The 19,808-nt window shown below is 43.4% G+C and overlaps 1 protein-coding gene across 1 annotated transcript in view; it reads right to left on the bottom strand.

Moving 5' to 3' along the window:
* Window positions 1-19,808, bottom strand: part of LOC122352141 (tensin-like) — a 111,453-nt gene that overhangs the window by 70,007 nt on the left and 21,638 nt on the right. The window contains 1 exon segment of the mRNA XM_043249685.1: window positions 17,694-17,808. Within this exon segment, the coding sequence (XP_043105620.1) occupies window positions 17,694-17,808 (115 nt within the window).

Below are 19,808 nucleotides of genomic sequence, written 5' to 3'. Positions count from 1 at the left end.
TATTCTGGAGCAGACTGTACCTTATGTAATATTGCCTTTTTCCTGTCTTGGTTCACATTTTTCTGTGCATACGTTACATCTGCAGTGTTTATTTATTTAACTCATTGGTTTAGTCTTCGAGAAAAGTAGTGAGCGTCTCAACAGGGTAAAATTGACCATGGGAGCCTTTCAGGAGAACTGTATTTTGGCTTCAGGTCCGCATAGTTATTGGCTTTTTCATTTCAGAATATTTTCATTAGCATGCGATCCTCCTGTTTGGGAGTGTGTCGGATGTGAGACAGTTTAAAGAACTGATGAGTGTTTCATTCTGGTGTGGCTTAGCGGTTGAAAATCTGGGCCACTTATGCAAAAAGGTTGCAGGTTATGCATTTGGCAGACGCTTGTATCCGAAGTGACTAGCAAGGTGTGCATACATCACTTTGTCAGGTTGTGTGTTCCCTGGGAATCCAACCCACGACCCTGGCATTGCTAGCGCCGTGCTCTAATAGTTCCAGAGCTACAGGAACATCTACCCCAGAAAAAGGTGATTCATGAGCTGCCATCGTTGAGAGCAAAGCACTTAACCCAGGATTGCTCCAGTGCACTGTACCTGTAAAACAAAGTGAAAAAGCAAAAAGAGGCCGTGCTTTATAGGGATCCTGCATGTCTAAGAGGTGCTCATCCGTAATGCACGGCCTTCAGTGGCTTGGTGATATAATAAAACATCGCCAATGGACAATAAGAAAAATGCATGAATTAATAAGCATAAAAACCAAACCATAAGTTTGAGAAATGGAAACAGAGATGTTCTAAAGCATTCAGCTGTCTTTAGCTGCATCATTACCGTGTTTTGATGGCTCAGTCCTATCTTCTGACGCACTAATGCATACGGCACACAAAAATGACAAGAGCCACCAGAAATTAGCTCTAATCTGAGTAGCAGCAGAAACAAATCTTATGGGAGACAGAAAGTCCAGCTAGCCACCTAAAGAAGGACAATTCATGTCTGTTCAAGTTCATGAAATTAGCTGCAGTGAAGAAAGATTTACCACGTTAGTTGTATTAAGTCTTCAATATGTGGTTTTATGATATTTATGTAGCCAGTAAACTACATATTGTGAAAAAAAATCTTTAAAACACTCAGAAATAAATAGCACATTTCACAAATAAATAAAAGTCATATATGACAAAAAAGTAAAATTTTTACATAGAAAAACTAGAATAGTATTTTTTTGCACTTACTTTAATCATCTTTACAAGCAGTACTATACTGTATATATATACTACTATATACTATTTTGAGTGTCTATAAAATACCATACATAACACTTCTAAACCAATACACTGAAAAAGTTCAACTGTTAAAAAAATACGAAGACTATTAAATTAACCATTGCTACTTCAAAATTTGATTACAAAGATACAGATTTTACATCGATTTATGATTCAAAAAGTCATTTTTCATTTTTCATGTTTCATTCCTCACAGTTGTGCGATTGTTTTAATATGTTTTCCCATATCTATTGCTGCCAGTTATGTTTCTTTTCACAACAGGCGCACAAACGTGCCCCATGTGGGCTTCCCAGCACGTTTCTGAGCACACGAGCCCTGAATAAAACATCAGAACTACCATATTGGGTGTGAAAGTGCATTGTGGGGACCGTCCGTGGGTTTGCCTTGTTAGGAAGTCAGGTCTTCGTGTATAAACACTGAGAGAGGCAGCAGAGAGAGAGAGGTGGAGGGTCTGTGAAAGAGATGTAGGGAGAGAAAGAGGATTAGGAGGGGGCTGCTTAATATCTGACACAAGGACTTAAGAATGTTCAGAAAGAGAGAGGAGGAGGAGGAGCGGGGTTGGCATTTCCCATGCTGGCCTTTTGTAATGAGCAGCGGTCCCAGAGGGCTGGGCCGTGCCGGGTTACACAGAGAGCACAATCACAGAGCCGGACCACGAGTTTCCTCACACACAAACACACCGGACTGCACTCGAGCAAACACACACACACGGACAATTTCAACATGCCACGGCCATTCTCTCAAAGCGAATGGGTCCCCCGAGGGCTGCAGTGCCAAATGAGTGTTTAGAGTTTTGCCACACTCAGCACTTAAGACCGAACAAATGTCAAACGCTGGCAATTTCGCTATACCGTGGCAGATCGATGCTTTAAGTCATGCACACTTGAGAGAGACAAAGACGTGTGTAGTGTTGAGAACGTTTTGAAACGTCTGCTTTTTTTGTCTGTTTGTTTTAAAGCGAAAGGGGTCCCAGTGCTGTTTTAGGCCCCAGTGTTTTTCAAAATAGCTCTATGATTTCTGCAGATTTTCAATTTTGGGTGGACCATCTCTTAAAGATGCGGAAATTTTAATTACTACAAAGTAATACTATATTATCTAAAAAAAAAACAGGTAACACACGTAACTGGATGGATGGATGGATGGATGATTGATGGATGGATGGAACGATGGAGGAATGGATGGATGGATGGATGGATGGATGGATTGATGATGGATGGATGGATGGATGGATGGATGGATGGATGGAACGATGGAGGAATGGATGGATGGATGGATGGATGGATGGATGGATGGATGGATGGATGGATGGATAGATGGAACGATGGAGGTATGGAACGATGGATGGATTGATGGATGGATGGATGGAACGATGGAGGAATGGATGGATGGATGGATGGAACAATGGAGGTATGGAGCGATGGATGGATGGATGGATGGATGGATGGATGGATGGATGGATGGATGGATGGATGGATGGAACGATGGAGGGATGGATGAACACCGACACACACAAAATACCAAGTGCATGAAAACCCTCCCATGAGAACACCCATAAGAAGTGTATTATATTTGTGATATGTTTCTGTGTGTCAAAGTGACATCCATATATTATTTTGAACTCTGTATGACCCCGTCCTGTCCATTCAGAAGACTCTCTATCTACTTCTAAGTGTGATTTCAGGTCTTAACTAAGAAACAAACCCCCCGTGCAGCTGTTAAGCTTTAATATCCTGTATGGACTATTTCCCACAATTCCCTCTGATGCTCATCTGGTGTGGATTCTGATCTTTTCTCCAAGTCTAACTCCACTGCAGTACTGAATCAACATGCTTTCTGAGAGCCGTGCTCATGCGCCTGGGAACGCAGGATAAATCACTGCTACATTTGTTGAAACAGCTGCTGAATTCAACACACATTACTGTGGATCACAGTGCTTATGTAATAGTGTAAGAAATTAACAGCTTGCAGTGGTCACTCCTCAAAGTGTGTGAAGTTTTGTTCTTTTTTCCTGAGAGCGTTGTGGTTGGTGGGCTCTTTTCTGCCATCTAAAAGCAGTGAACATTATACAAAAAGGATCTCTGCTTAATCTAAAGGCTCCTGATCTATATTGTTGCACTGTCTCCTAGTGGCAAAAATTAATACTGCATGAGTTTATCTGCAAACAGTTAGGTTACAAAAGATACTGTAGCAAAATCTATAAACTGTTATATATATATATATATATATATAGGGGTTGGGGGGTTCCAATTGCAATACATATTTTGTATTTATAATAATTTACAATAACATAATGTATACTTTATATAACAGTCTGATTTGACACAAGTTGAATATTTTAATAAAGTTTGCAATTTTTTATAGAATATAGAACAGTTTATAGAATATCAGAATATTTAGAAGATCCGATAATTTTACTAATTAAGTTTATATGTGCTATTTAACTCATATGTATTGTATGCGTTACTCATTAAGAACATAAATAAAACTTACCAAATCTGAAAAATAGAACAAAATAAAACCAGAAAATACTTATCATTTAACAGGCTTATGCAACAAAACTACATTTCCCATCATTCTCAGTGAAATTACAAATCATTGTACGCAGATAAAATAATTATACATCTAACGCTCATTACTTGTTCTTTAATTTGTTGTAGTAGTACAAAAAAAACGTATTGTTGTTGCTAAATTATTGTTTTGGAAAATTAAAAAAAAAAAAAAAAATATTCTGAGCAAAATTTATTGAGAGTGCAACATATAATTATGTGTAACTTCCATCAAAGTCCATAAGTAACATAAGAAAGGGATACGTAAACTGATTAAAATTAAATAAAAATATATATATAACTGACCAGAAGATGTCAGCGTCTTACTGGTGCGTTTAGCCTCAAAAGCTATTTGGGGTGCTAGACCCTCTGATTTAACATAATGCCTACTCAGACTGTTTACAGAGCTAGTAAGTCATCGAAACCTAATCAGAAGCTTGAACGACATCCTGCCTATTAGGATGCCTCCTCATGTCTGCCATCATTGCAGATTATCAGACGTTACGGTGCCTTAGCAGGTCTGCAACCAGGCGCCTCATGCTGAAAACTGTGCTAATTCTGGAGCTTTAATTTAACACCAGATTTCAGCAAATAAAGGCTTTAACGAAAACCTGGAGGTTTCTCGTTAATATATTTTCAGTTTTAGTAATGTCAAATATTTAAATGAGCACAAATGTGGATGTCCTGCATGTGTTTACCGCCATACCAAATGGAAGGTCATGCTGAGACGGGGAGTTTTAGCTGATTAAAGTAATGATGTTAGACTCAGCACAGAGCTCGTCTATCAGCAGGGAGAAATTAACGGCAGTCTTCATCAATCTGCTTATCTCATTTCACTAATGCAGCTTCAGGAGAGGAGTGGCAACTTCAGGAAGCCCTAACGAGCTGTAGTGAGCGGTTATGTAATGTGTGTGCCTCCATCACAATGGCAACGATGGATGGATGAGAAAAAATAATAGACCTGCTGTGGGAATTTTTTGTGTGGCATTTCTGAGCGTCAAATTGAATTCTCAAATCTGATTGGTCAGTCGAGAAGCGCTGATAAACAGAAACTTGGACTTTTTTTTCAGTGTTTTTGTTGCTGTTGCTGATTTAAATTTTTTTATTTACTTTTTATTACAGTTTTTGCAGGTGACATATTGTGCCTGTAGGTGCTGATACTTGGGGGGGCTATGTTTTCTGTCTAATTTTCCTTAGTACTTGTCCTTGTACATCCTTGTAATGCAATAAAGTTACTTCAGAAGCAGCACTGCATAATGTATTAGGATATTACGCATTGAAATAAATACACCATTATTTTTGTTTAATAATTTTGAAGAATAGACAAAAATACAGTCGTCCAGTAAAGTGAGACAAAATGCAATTCCATGATTGATAAGTCTTAATATCTTAAGCTGTTTTGTTGTGTAAATAAAGATAAGCTAAAGAAGATAAATCATTTAAAATATTATGTTTGCTTAAAAATTTATCAAAGTTGAGTTTTTGCTTAATAAAAGAACAAAATGTCTTCCATAAGAACAATAAACTTAATCGTAAAAGAAAAGCAAAACGTTCTTATCCCACTAGTAAATATTTTCTTGTTTTAAACAAAACTCACATAATTTTAATACATTTTATTTAAGAATGTTTATATATTTACAAATAAACACAAGGCAAGATGTTCATAAAGTGTACTTCTGAGTCACTGAATCATTCACTGAAGCGATTCATTTAAAAACAGATTCGTTTAGGAACAAAACACCACTGCTGTGTGTTATTCAGAGACATTCAAGAGTCGATACTCCTTAAATATGCAAAGACAAAAAAGTCATTGAAAAAAAACCTTTGCATAAAAAATATGCAAAGAAAATGAAAACACTGTGTCTAAAATACAAGTGACTGAAATAATGCTAATACTGTAATCATGCTGTTCTGAATATATTACAGATGGATATTATAGATGGAACAATGGCATGATTATTTAGCTATTTTCCATTCTTAATTAAATTTCTTCAAAGTTTGAAGTTTTCGTTTCAGATTTGGTAATAATGAGTTTTCAAAAAATGCATCTCTGTGCTCGTTTATACGCTGCCAATAAATGGTCAAATCGACAAAGCACTGTGGGATACAGAGCCATGTACTTGGCTGCACATTTTAATAAATGTCATTGGAATGCAATCTGGATTTTCTTTGCAAATGGCAAATTCTAGTAGTTTGCAAAAAATAAATAATTCATACTGCAGAAACAGTAAGAGTATTGTGTTAGTATGCTACTCCGAATGTAACTAAACATAAGACTTAGTTCCTGGACAGACTCCTTTGTGTAAACTGGCTTGGACTCTGTTAGTGTGTGTGTGTTCGCTTCCATGTGTTTGCCATGTGTGCGCGCGCGCACACACACAAACACAAATCCAGCGCACCATCAGTCTCTTCAATAGCAGCCTGCACCCCTGAGGGCGATCAGGGGAGATTTTGCATTTCTTTCTGAAAAAGGAAAACAGTCTCAATGTCCAGAGGCAGAGATGGAATGCTAATGAAACCACAGAAAATGCTATTTTTACCTACACGTTTCCCCTTGACATCGTTTCATATCTCTGGGTCGCCTCAGCGCTGCGCCTGAGGTGTTTATGCTGGCGAGAAGACACGCCAGATCAATTGATGCCATTGAAAAGCAAACAAGAAACAACAGTGAGTCATGACAGAGTCAGGCGGGCTGCTTTCGCTCTTGCGAGGGAAACGCGTCCAAAACTGTGATCGGCTGGAATGAAAATAATCAGATGAGATCGTGTTACAGGGCAGGGGGCTCAAAGGAGGGGGGAGTACGGTGCGTTCTGTCCTTGTACTGAATGCAGGCCGCCTTCTCTTTCCAGAGAGGTGCTGCGTGACTTCGCCAAACTTTGTCTGTCGGAGACACAGCTACTTTCAACAAAGTTAATCAACGTCGTGAATATCGTCGCGATTTTAATTTGGCCAATTAAACTAATTTCGATTAGTTAGACTCATTAGAATAGTATCACGGGTTTAATTGAGTTAATTGGAGTGTTTCGGTGAATTCTACCACCTGCGATGATTCGTTTACGATGCCTGATGTCTTGGGTGTCTGATTGACTGGTATAGTAGTTAAATTGCTGTTTATTTAAAGTGTCATCTCACAGACCACAGATTTAAAGATGCCTGCGATTAATTCGAGCACTAAAAGCGACAGTAATCCACATTAGCTTTGCAGCCGAGTTCAGTCTGACCTGCTGTTCTCGTGTCAAGTGCTCGACTGTGATCAGGCTCGCGGACTGCATGCTTTATTTACCATTAGATGGGACACAGCTGTCTCGCGGTAAAACTGCGCTCATTTATGAGCACCGTGGCAGGATGCTTATCTCCCCAAAGCTTTTAAGTGCAGGTACGGTTCCTTTCAAGCTAAATTTACTCAAACATTCATACTGATACTGTATACTAAAATGAGATTAAAACAGTTAAACAGGGAATCGAAACTAAAAGTAAAGTTCATAATTATCAGTTCATTAATCCCGATTAGTTAATCAAAATAAAAACTTTATTGTAGTCACAGGTTAAGGCAGTTTTTAATGTTTTTCCACTCCAATTCATTTAAATGGATATATACACATGTTAATCAAGACAACTTATTTAAAAAAAGATGAATAATGTTAGCATTAATGCATCCATAACGCATGCATTTAGCAAATGCTCCTCTCTAGAGTTATCTTTCTAGCTTGTTAGCATCCTGAGGTAAGTGTAATAAACGCACCAATTTCTCATGGACAGCTTGCGCGATTTGAAATGTTTTTATTTAGCGATAACATGAGAGATGGAACATTTCAGCAAGTCATTGTACCTTGTGATTTTCATGCTATAACTTGCAGCAAAAAGAAAAGACTATGGTGCATGCGCTCTGCACGCCCGCTGCAACGCAGGTCTGTCACAGCAATTTAAAGTTCGCCAAAATATATCAGTTCAATTCCTTTTAGTTCCAATTCTCGATTCTGATTGGTCAGCGGCTGTGTTTTATTCACGATAGAGCGCTTTCACCCTGTCTATCACTAAGTAACACCCCTAACGACCACCATTAATTTAGAGACCACGCCTTCCCCATCTAATAAACACTTCTCATGCAGAGATATGTTGATGCGTGCATGCATCTTTGTGAATGCCGCAACGTGAAAAAGGAAGGGAATATTACTGTATTGGTTTTCTGTGTAAGGTATGATTTTATAACAACTTGTCCATCAGTTCAGACCGTAATGACGCTTTCGCAATCTTGATGCTACACCATGAGTCAATCTATTTTAAAATCACATGGTGTAAAAAAATATACAGATGATAAGCTATTCTCTGGTATTGTCTGTTTTATTTAAGCTCCATTAGATTGCAAGCATATTTTCTTTCCGTTTACTGTCAGGAACTATTTTTAGAAGAAGGACTGCATTTAACGAGCTCCACTTCGCTTTGTGCCTATAACAACACCCTTCAGCCGTGATTTATTCACGATACAGCACGGCCTCTCGTGACCTTATCGCCACGTAAAACTGGCAGAATTTGAAATCGCACCATATAAAATATAACAACGTCGAAATGTCATTGCGATTGCTGGCAAGAAAGCCTGCTACAAATACGTTTATTGACGTTTTGTTCAGCCACTTGACGCCAATTCAAAGCATCCCAATTGCCAATTCAACCACAAAGGGTACCATAAACAGCTCTGTCCTGTACTTTCCATATCAAAGCCCTCAGCTATCAGAGGTCACTAAGAGGACTCCGTCCTTTGTGCTGTAATGGACACCCACTGGAGAAAGCGGCAGGTTAACAGCTCAAACAATCAGCTAATAGATTTAACTGTCTTTAACTCAATACCGCTCAGATGGGACCCTCTCCCTAGAGTCACAGGACAATGACAGATCTGTCATTCTGAATGGAAATGATTACCCAAGATGATCTGCACAATCAAAGATTTAAGTGCTAATGGCTTTAAAAAGTGTAACACCAACTTGTAAACACAGATATGATGTTTAGCTATAAACAAATTTCGGGAGGAGCACGCACTGATAATTAACGCGCTGGCTTCTCGTTTCCTAATCACGCAATTATCCAACCAGAGCAAGAGAAGCCTACTATAAATTCGCACAAGCTTCTTACCTCGATATCTCGTTTCGAGCATGGTATCCAGCATGTCCGAACAAGACCAATCGCCAGAAACCTACGAAATCGAGGACACCGAGCCCTCCACGACTCCGCTGAGCAAGCACGCTAACGCCCGCCCGAACTTCAAACGAGCGCGCGGCTTCGCCAGAGGCAGAAAACTAACGCGAGTGACTATCCTTTCGCCAACGCGATTAAGATCACGTCGCCTCCACCTGCCAGACGCCCTCAAGCTTCCCCAGCTTCTCCTACCGTGCAGCCTTTTCTTCCGCTCCATCCGCAACAAAATGGACAATTCCGCTTTGCGTCAAGCACTGCAAACGCGAACATTCCGTTCTCCCGCCGCGCTAACAAAGCCGAGCTCTCGCTGTACTCGACTTATCAAACAGGCGCAGCTTCGCCAAACATTTCTCCTCCAGCCAAAAGAAAGGAAACAACTAGAAGAAGCCGTAATTCTCCCAGGGAAGACCCGAGAAGTCAGCATCTGCACCGTATTAAGCCTCCGCCCACCAGGAGGCGGCAGAAGGCTCCCAGCTACTGCTAGCAAAGCCCAGGACCCAAACACCAGCAGCTCTTCCTCCAGTTTCCAGCAAACAACCCACGCAGCAAGCACCACGGCTCCAGCCCCCACAAGCCATCAGCCTAGCCTGTACCCACTCTGTTCATTGGATCAGTTGAACCCACACCAACAGTACTCTGCCCAAGTCTCTCCCGACCATGCCTGGCAACCAGCCCCCAATCCACTGTCCGTTATTTACCAGCCTCAAGTTTCTCCTATTCCTCCAGGACCTAACTCGTCCATTTCTGTTCCCACAGCCCAGCCAGCCATAGGTGCCAGCACAGGCACACAGATGCCTCCACTGACGATCCCAGCCGTACCACCTCCTATTCCTCCTCCCCTCCCCTATTTTTCTGCTACCAGTCTGAACCCAGGTTCAAGACCCCCCCCACCATCTTCACACACCTATTCTTCTTTACCTCCCTATCTTTTCCACTCTTTTCCCCTAGATCCCCCTGCCATAGCCGCAGTGAGCTCCAACCCACCCCCACAAGTAGCTCCCATGAGTTACCCCCCCGCCAACTCTCCCATCGCCCACCACCCTTTCTCAGTATCCACTGCTAACCCTCTTCCTATGCCCTCAAATGCCGCCGCACCGGACCCCACCCCCGTCCCCAATTCCATCAAAGCACAGATCCTTGCAGAAATCCAGGATGCTGGCACCAGAAGCGAACCCTATGCAACCCAGGTGCTTCTCTTTTCACAACTAATATCCCAGCGAACCATCCTTTAAGGTCCCTCCTCAAGCCTCCTCGACTCAATCCTACAAGCAGTTTCTCACAGAACCCTGCAATCTTACCTGACCGCTTGGAAATGCTTTAAATCTTTCCAGGCAAGGTATAACCTCCAACCCCTGATTTTTCCCTGCTATCCATCACTTCTTTCATCTCCTTTCTTAACACCTCAAAAAACCTGCAAGTCAGTTCTATTAAGGGCTACTTGAGTGGTATCCAGTTTTTCCATAAACTCATCCACGGCATCGCCTCACCTCAAATAACCAATGCTCAGACTTCACTTTTAATCAAGGGCATCCAAAGAAGGCATCCTCCCGATCCGACTCAAGGATGCCCATCACCTCGAAATTCTCTCAAAATGCATATCCACCCTCCGCAGAGGCTACTCTTCTATCCATACTGCTCGCACTCTCGATGCAATGTTCATTCTGGCCTTTTTCGGTTTCCTCAGATGTTCAGAATTTACAGTCAACTCCAGATTCGACCCAAATATTCACCCCACTATTTCCGACCTATCTATCGTGAGACCACTAAACCGTATCCTTTTTCATCAAACAAAGTAAACGGACCAGACCAAAAATGGGCATTTCATATATATTTTTAACCTCCAAACTCCTACTTTTCCCCTTCAAACACTTCTAGCTTTCCTCCAATACAGGAAATCCCAAACTAAAACTCCACTCGACCCTCTGTTCACAGATGATTCCAACCACCCCGTATCTCGATTCTGGTTCCAAAAGCACCTCAAATCAGTCCTATCTTACTCCGGAATCCCATCAAAAAATTTCTCCACACATTCCTTCAGAATAGGGGCAGCCACCACTGCAGCAGAGAAAGGTCTCTCCCAACAGCAAATCCAAACCCTCGGCCGCTGGTCTTCTAACGCATACAAAAGCTACATTCTGCTCAGACCAGTCACTCATCAAAAGCCCTCCAGACCCTAACCAGTCCCAACAGAACTCCAAACCTACCACCCCCGCAGGGGATCACCCAAGGCACGTCATCACTCCTTCTACAACGGCCAGCTCTCGCTGTATACGACCAAATACAAAATCCGCCACCGCAGCGGCCACACCAAGCAGGAACATCGCACCCACCGCCCTGGACGGCTCCCGCTATAAACAGCCATATTCAAAATCTGCCACCACAGTGGACATACCAAGCAGGAACATTGCACCCACCGCCCTGGTCAGCTCCCGCTATAGACGTTCGTATACAAAATCTGCCACAGGAGTGGCAATGCCAAGCAGGAGCATCGCATCCACCGCCGTGGACCGCTCCCGCAGCAAACGACCATATACAAAATTCGCCACTGCAGTGGCCAGCTCAAGCAGGAGCATCGCACCCACCGCCATGGACCACTCCCGCTATAGACGTTCGTATACAAAATCTGCCACAGGAGTGGCAATGCCAAGCAGGAGCATCGCATCCACCGCCGTGGACCGCTCCCGCAGCAAATGACCATATACAAAATTCGCCACTGCAGTGGCCAGCTCAAGCAGGAGCATCGCACCCACCGCCATGGACCACTCCCGCCGTAGATGACCCTATACAAACCTGCCACCACAGTGGCCAACACAAGCAGGAGCACTGCACCCACCGCCGTGGACCGCTCCCGCCGTAGATGCTAATACACTCCCACCGCCTTAACAGCGGACCACTCTAGCTAGAGTACTGCACCCACCGCCATGGACCGCTCCCGCTGTTCACGACAGTATACAAAACCTGCCACCGCAGTGGCCAACACAGGCTGGAGCATTGCACCCACCGCCGTGGACCGCCTCCCGCTGTAGATCATGGTATACAAACCTGCACACCGCAGTGGCCAACACAGGCAGGAGCATTGCACCCACCGCCGTGGACCGCCTCCCGCCACACAATAGCACACAAAACCTGCCACCACAGTGGCCAACACAGACAGGAGCATTGCACCCACCGCCGTGGACCGCTCCCGCTGTACACGTCAATATCCAAACCCGCCACCGCAGCGGCCAACACAGGCAGGAGCATTGCACCCACTGCCGTGGACTGCTCCCCGCTGTAGATGACGGTATACAAAACCTGCCACCGCAGTGGCCAACACAGGCAGGAGCATTGCACCCACCGCCGTGGACCGCTCCCGCCGTAGATGACGGCATACAAAACCCGCCACCGCAGTGGCCAACACAGGCAGGAGCATTGCACCCACTGCTGTGGACCGCTCCCGCCGTAGATGATGGTATACAAACCCGCCACCGCAGTGGCCAACACAGGCAGGAGCATTGCACCCACCGCCGTGGACCGCTCTCCCGCCAGAGATGACGGTATACAAACTTGCCACCGCAGTGGCCAACGCAGGCAGGAGCATTGCACCCCCGCCGTGGTCCACTCCCGCCAGAGACGCACACTTGCACCCACTGCTTCTAGCAGCAGACCGCAAAGCCGGAGCTCTGCACCCACCGCCGTGGGCAGCTCCCGCCAGAGACGGTCATTCACACAAGCTGCTATTACAGTGGACTGCTCTAAGCCGGAGCCCTGCACCCACCGCCGTGGACCGCTCCCGTTAGAGACGCACACTCGCACCCACTGCTTCTAGCAGCAGACCGCAAAAGTCGGAGCTTTGCACCCACCGCCGTGGACAGCTCCCGCCAGCGACGGTCGCTCACACATGCTGCTATTACAGTGGACTGCTCTAAGCCGGAGCTCTGCACCCACCGCCGTGGACCGCTCCCGCTAGAGACGCACACTCGCACCCACTGCTTTTAGCAGCAGACCGCAAAAGCCGGAGCTTTGCACCCACCGCCGCGGACAGCTCCCGCCAGCGACGGTCGCTCACACATGCTGTTATTACAGTGGACTGCTCTAGCCGGAGTACTGCACCCACCGCCGTGGACCACTCCCACTAGAGACGCCACACGCACTCCACTGCCTTCAGCAGCAGACTGCAAGCAGGAGCATTGCACCCACCGCCGTGGACCGCCCCGCTGTACATGACAACATACAAACCCGCCACCGCTATGGCCAACACAGGCAGGAGCATTGCACCCACCGCCGTGGACCGCTCCCGCCCAGATACGACAATATACAAACTCGCCACCGCTGTGGCCAACACAGGTAGGAGCATTGCACCCACCGCCGTGGACCGCCTCCCACTGTACACGACAATATACAAAACCCGCCACCGCAGTGGCCAACACAGGCAGGAGCATTGCACCCACCGCTGTGGACCGCTCCCACTGTAAATGACATTATACAAAACCTGCCACCGCAGTGGCCAACACAGGCAGGAGCATTGCACCCACCGCCGTGGACCGCTCCCGCCCGATGATGATGGTATACAAAACCCGCCACCGCAGTGGCCAACACAGGCAGGAGCATTGCACCCACCGCCGTGGACCGCTCCCTCCCGTAGATGATGGTATACAAAACTTGCCACCGCAGTGGCCAACACAGGCAGGAGCATTGCACCCACCGCCGTGGACCGCTCCCGCCAGAGACGCACACTCGCACTCCACTGCTTCTAGCAGCAGACCGCAAAAAGCCGGAGCTTTGCACCCACCGCCGTGGACAGCTCCCGCCAGCGACGGTCGCTCACACATGCTGCTATTACAGTGGACTGCTCTAAGCCGGAGCATTGCACCCACCGCCGTGGACCGCTCCCGCTAGAGACGCCACTCGCACTCCACTGCTTCTAGCAGCAGACCGCAAAAGTCGGAGCTTTGCACCCACCGCCGTGGACAGCTCCCGCCAGCGACGGTCGCTCACACATGCTGCTATTACAGTGGACCGCCTAAGCTGGAGCATTGCACCCACCGCCGTGGACCGCTTCCCGCTAGAGACGCCACATTCGCACCCACTGCTTTAGCAGCAGACCGCAAAAGCCGGAGCTCTGCACCCACCGCCGTGGACAGCTCCCGCCAGAGACGGTCGCTCACACATGCTGCCATTACAGTGGACCGCCTAAGCCGGAGCACAGCACCCACCGCCGTGGACCGCCTCCGCAAGAGACGCCACATGCACCCACTGCTTTTAGCAGCAGACCGCAAAAGCCGGAGCTCTGCACCCACCGCCGTGGACAGCTCCTGCCAGAGACGGTCGTTCACATATGCTGCTATTACAGTGGACCGCCAAGCCGGAGCCCTGCACCCACCGCCGTGGACCGCTCCTGTAAGAGACGCCACTTGCACTCCACTGCCTTTAGCAGCAGACCACAAAAGCCGGAGCTTTGCACCCACCGCCGTGGACAGCTCCCGCCGGAGACGGTCGCTCACACATGCTGCTAATACAGTGGACCGCCTAGCCGGAGTACTGCACCCACCGCCGTGGACCACTCCCGCTAGAGACGCCACAACATTTTCATGCCCACTCTCCTACACCTACATAATATCATCCTAATACCATTCCAATTTCAACTAACATATCCATGCTCTTCCTCCTTTCTAGCTAAGCCAGTAGCTTTTTTGGGGGCCGCTTACACGTGTTTTCGGCTGCTGTCTTAATTGGCTTTTGGGGGCACTCAGGATCGGGTCGGACATCGAGTCCTGTCCGCCACGGACAAGAGGAAAACTCTGGACTCGTAGTCCACCTAGTTTCGAGCCCTCTCCCTGACAGCTCGCCAAACACGCTTACTTTTTACCGTTACTATGATTAATTATACGTAAGGGCTTAACTCGTGAAATGATGTTTAGCTATAAACAAATTTCGGAGGAGCACGCACTGATAATTAACGCGCTGGCTGGCTCTCGCTTCCTAATCACGCAATTATCCAACCAGAGCAAGAGAAGCCTACTATAAATTCGCTGACAAGCTTCTTACCTCGATATCTCGTTTCCGAGCATCCTCCACCACCCCAATCTCCATTCCTCCTAGTTCTACTATCCCCTCTCGGGGCACTCAGGATCGGGTCGGACATCGAGTCCTGTCCGCTCACGGACAAGAGGAAAACTCTGGACTCGGTAGTCCACCTAGTTCCGAGCCCTCTCCTGACAGCTCGCCAAACACGCTTACTTTTTACCGTTACTATGATTAATTATACGTAAGGGCTAACTCGTGAAATATACAGCAAACAACTTTGATAGAAATCACCCAAGGCTAATAAACTCCCATAACTTGCTTGTCTAAATAAGTATGGATTTTTTTTTATGGCCAACCATAAAAATCTATAGTTGTCACGAGACTAACGTGATAGAATCACTTACTGTCCTTGTTTGAGAAGGACCGTTGCTAAAATGTACAGGGTTTGAAAAAAGGTGTTCTAAGTAACAGCTGCAGATGGGGCTGTGAAGTTAATGAAAGAAAGAAATTCAACTGCCATATTCAAGAAACACATATAACGTATAGAAGACAATATACAAGACAATTTAATCATTCTGATATGGAAAACAAAAATCACTTAATATAATAAAATAACAGTTGGAAAATAAACCGCACGTGTTTTATTAAAAAGTATATATTTACAAAATATTTATTAATAAATTAAATAAAACTAGCCTACTAGAGATGCCTACAATGCTACATAAAATATAATATTTACCTAATCTTTCCTAGACTGACTACAGCAAACTAGTGAACTGAAAACTCAAATGAAAGCACCTGGAGAATGAAACTTATTGCCTAAAGTCTCTTTTTATTTTAAAATGAACTTTAATGTGTACTAAACCTGAAACATGCCATGTCTTGTGAAGGACTTGTTCTGGATCTGAAGGTTTCTGCTGTCTGTGAGCATCAGATGTCTCTGATCCTGCCAGAGCTTCTGCAGCTATTGGCACTGGCAAAGGTTTATCTGAAATCTCTTCTTGATACCCGAGTTTCTGCTGGCACTGCTCAGTTTTATGTAACAGATGATAATAAAGCGGTGCACTGGAAAAAATTGAGATCTTTGCCAGAACCCCAGCAAACCAGATACTGTCTGTAAGTATTACTACTGCATTTGCAAGACATTCGGTCACTTTTTACCCTGACCTTTGACATTATGAGCATACAGTATGTCCTATTCAGCAGTTGGGTAATTCATGTATTATTTAAGACAAAACAATGAGTTATATTCCAGTCTGTCAATTGAAGCTCATTAATACTTAATTATAGAAAAGATTTCTGTGCAGACAAACAAAAATAAGATCCTGCTAAATGCATTGTGATGACCAGGGCCATTTCTATACATTTTGACAAGATACTTATTGATCACTTATTGTCGGTATTTTTAAATAATACTAATCTCAAGATGTGTTAAGTGAAACACAAATACACAATGCACACATTAGATAGTCTGCATTAAATTGTCTACTTTTGCAACATTTTCTGCAGTAAATAAATCTAAGTAAATGGATAAATTACGAAAAACTAAAATGTTATGTCAAATGTCAAAAATTTCATTGCCTGGTTTGATCTGACCTTACAGTAAACAAAATAAAGGTTTTAATTAAATGCCAGTATGTTTTAAACTTTTTAATTGAATTGAATTTAGTTGAATTCAATTAAAGAAACTAGTGATTTATGCTATTAAATAAAATCCACATTTGAACAAAATATTTTATATTTTGCTGACAGTATTTATTTGTATATTTTTTTAATACTAAAACAAGGCTTTGGTTGTAGAAGGCCATTTCTTTACTATACTTATATACAAATCACCACTATATCATGTTTTTATTTTGCTGATGATGCCATGCGTTTACACTAAATATCTGTATTTCTGACCTTTCTGAAAATAATCCATATTGTTTGTGCTAATATTCACCCACTTACATCTACTCAATACACATTATTTGATACGGTTTCATTTTTTTAAAGGGATACGCCACTCAAAACTGAAAATTCGGTCATAATTACCTTCATGACACACATGACATTCTTTCTTCTGTGGAACACAAAGAAAGATATTTCGAATCACGTTGGTTACCAAACAGCTTCCATTGACTTCCATTATATTTTTAGCAGCACAATAGAAGTCAATGGAAGCTGAAACTCTTTAGTTAACATTCTTCTAAATATTTTCTTTTATGTTCCATAGAACAAAGTCATACAGGTTTTGAATGATGACAGATGCCTACAGACGACTCTCTAGTTTGCCGATGCCTATAGAAACGGCCCTGGTGATGACTTTTGGCGTGAATCCTGGCTCGAGTGCAGAAATGATAGAAGCATCATCAAAGCAGGATCAATATCTGCACCGACCATCTTGCCTTGTGTCGCTCTTTCACTCTCTGTAGTCAAACATCAAGCGGTGATGTAATTTCCAGCGGCCATCGTTGAGCAATAAAGCCCTGTCTGTAACACTACACATTGTCTCTCAGTGGCCTAATCGGGTTAATGATTATATTTCATTAGTGGGACAAACTGACTGGTCAGTGGGAGCACCTGCCACCCCTCACACACATCTCAACCTTTATCCATTAGCTCTGATCAGATGCTGGGACGGGCAGCTGTCCATAGTGGAAGACACCCCTCGGGCGGTCCACCCTCCCCTGGACTGACCTCTGCAGATGAGCCCCTCATTGTTTACAGTCTGCTTGCACACGCCGCAGTGCTTCCCCTTCTTGAACGTCTTCAGCCGGAAAGTGTGGGAGTGGACGGCTTCGAACTCTTCAGGCTGCAGTGGAAAGAAACAAGAGATGTTATAGAGACACGATAAGGACTCGCGAACCAAAACATAAAACGAAAAAGAATTTTATCTCAAGAGGTCGGGGGAAATGTCATTTCAAACAAACTGCCAATGATTAAAATACAGTAAAAAAAAAAAAAAAAAATATATATATATATATATATATATATATATATATATATATTTTTTTTTTTTTTTAAGTAGATTTTTACTGTATTTTTACATATAAAAATATATATATCAACAAAAACTTATTTTGGATGTGTTTAATCGTGATTGTTTGACAGCACTACAATATTGAATATTTTGCAGCGATATAATGATGTATTCGAGTAATATGCAGCAGTATAAACTATATTTAATTGATTATGTTTTCATAAAACGTAGTAATATATGGAAAATATGTTCTGTTAACACGTTTAAGTCATGCCACAAAACACTGAATCAAAAACTAAAACGAACAGTTCAGATCAATTCATGAAGCATAACAAGGTCATAAGTTATAAAATGTGTACTTCATAAATAAATGGCCAAAAAGCACAATAAATAAAAGATCGATGAAATTCTCTTACATTCACCAAGGCTTTATTACAGTGATATTTATAGAAAAGGAATTTGTTTCTGTGATAGCAAATTGTCAGCATTATTACTCCAGCCTTCAGTGTCACATGATCCTTCAGCGTCACATGATGCTGATGTGCTACTCAGGAAACATTTCTTATTATTATCAATGTTGACACTGCAGACTGCTTTTATAGCCTTTGTGGGGAAAAAGCTAAATTGTCACCAACTGAAATAAGCATAGAAATAGTTGTTTTATCTCTCCCATTGCCTATATTTTTAAGTATCTAACACATATTTTTACTCTTATAAGTGTGCACATGCACAAAAGCTGAAGCTTATCTAAAGGCTTATCTAAATGTTGAGATCGCTTTTTTTTTTTGTCTAAAGTAAAAATGCAATCCAGAGCATTCTCGATGAAACACAGATCCTTATTTGGGAATGGTGCAGCTGCGTTTAGGTATGACTGAGGCACCCTGTGCTTTACCCTCAGTAGGAGCTGAGAGGGAGAGAGGGGCCATCCAAAAACAAGAGAGACATGGACAGGATTTGGGCCTCTGCAGGTGTGTTATGTAAGCTGGGACCGCACATTTGGATCTGACAGGCTCCCTTCAACAGACGCCTTGTTTCAGGCCTCTGTGTTTTTGATTTCCATTATTATGTCTGACGTTTTTTTTTCCTGCCTGGATTTAACGCTCACGAGCAAGAGGGTGGTGAAGAACTAACATGCGTGGTGACTGGTAACGAACGCTGATGATGATTTCACTTGTGACTTCACTTCAAGGATTTACGATATCTCTGCTGTGTTGCACATTTTTGGGATTCACTGTGAAACCGACCTAAAACACTCTAAAAACAACGCTGTACAAGAGGACAGGAAGACTACATTAATAGAGAAAAAAGAAAAAGAAAAATAGCAGCACAGTCCATTGCACTTATCAATATGAATACATTTTAATTGAAATAAATTAGATCAATTGGTAAGGCTTCTCCGCACACCTGACAGAAATAGATAGGTGCATAAGAAAACGAAAATCGGCAAGGTCAAAAACTGAAAAACAAACCAGATCCCGCAGACTAACTAAGCAAAAAGTATCAAATTTCGGGCGCAGGAAACTAAAAAAAAAAAAAAAAAAAAAAACATCACACAGTAAATCACATCTAACAACAGGTTTGTGACCAATCACCACAAAGGTCCATTGATTTATAACAACCTGCAGGTTATGTGATGTTACGTTTTTTTACAAAAAGGTTTCTTGATGAAGGTCATACGAATAATACTTTTTTGAATAGTTTGTGTGCGTAGATCTGGTTTGTTTTTCAGTTGAAAATTAAAACCTCTTCATTTCAGCCAGTTGCCAAAGCATTTCTGATTTCTAATTAAATTCTAATTGTAAATCTCAACTAACTAAAATTTTAATAAAAAT

Source organism: Puntigrus tetrazona, chromosome 9 (genome assembly GCF_018831695.1).
Source record: "Puntigrus tetrazona isolate hp1 chromosome 9, ASM1883169v1, whole genome shotgun sequence".
In the NCBI taxonomy this organism is placed as follows: Eukaryota; Metazoa; Chordata; class Actinopteri; order Cypriniformes; family Cyprinidae; genus Puntigrus; species Puntigrus tetrazona.
The sequence above is the reverse complement of the archived record's forward strand: the minus strand, read 5'-3'. Positions and strand labels throughout refer to the sequence as shown.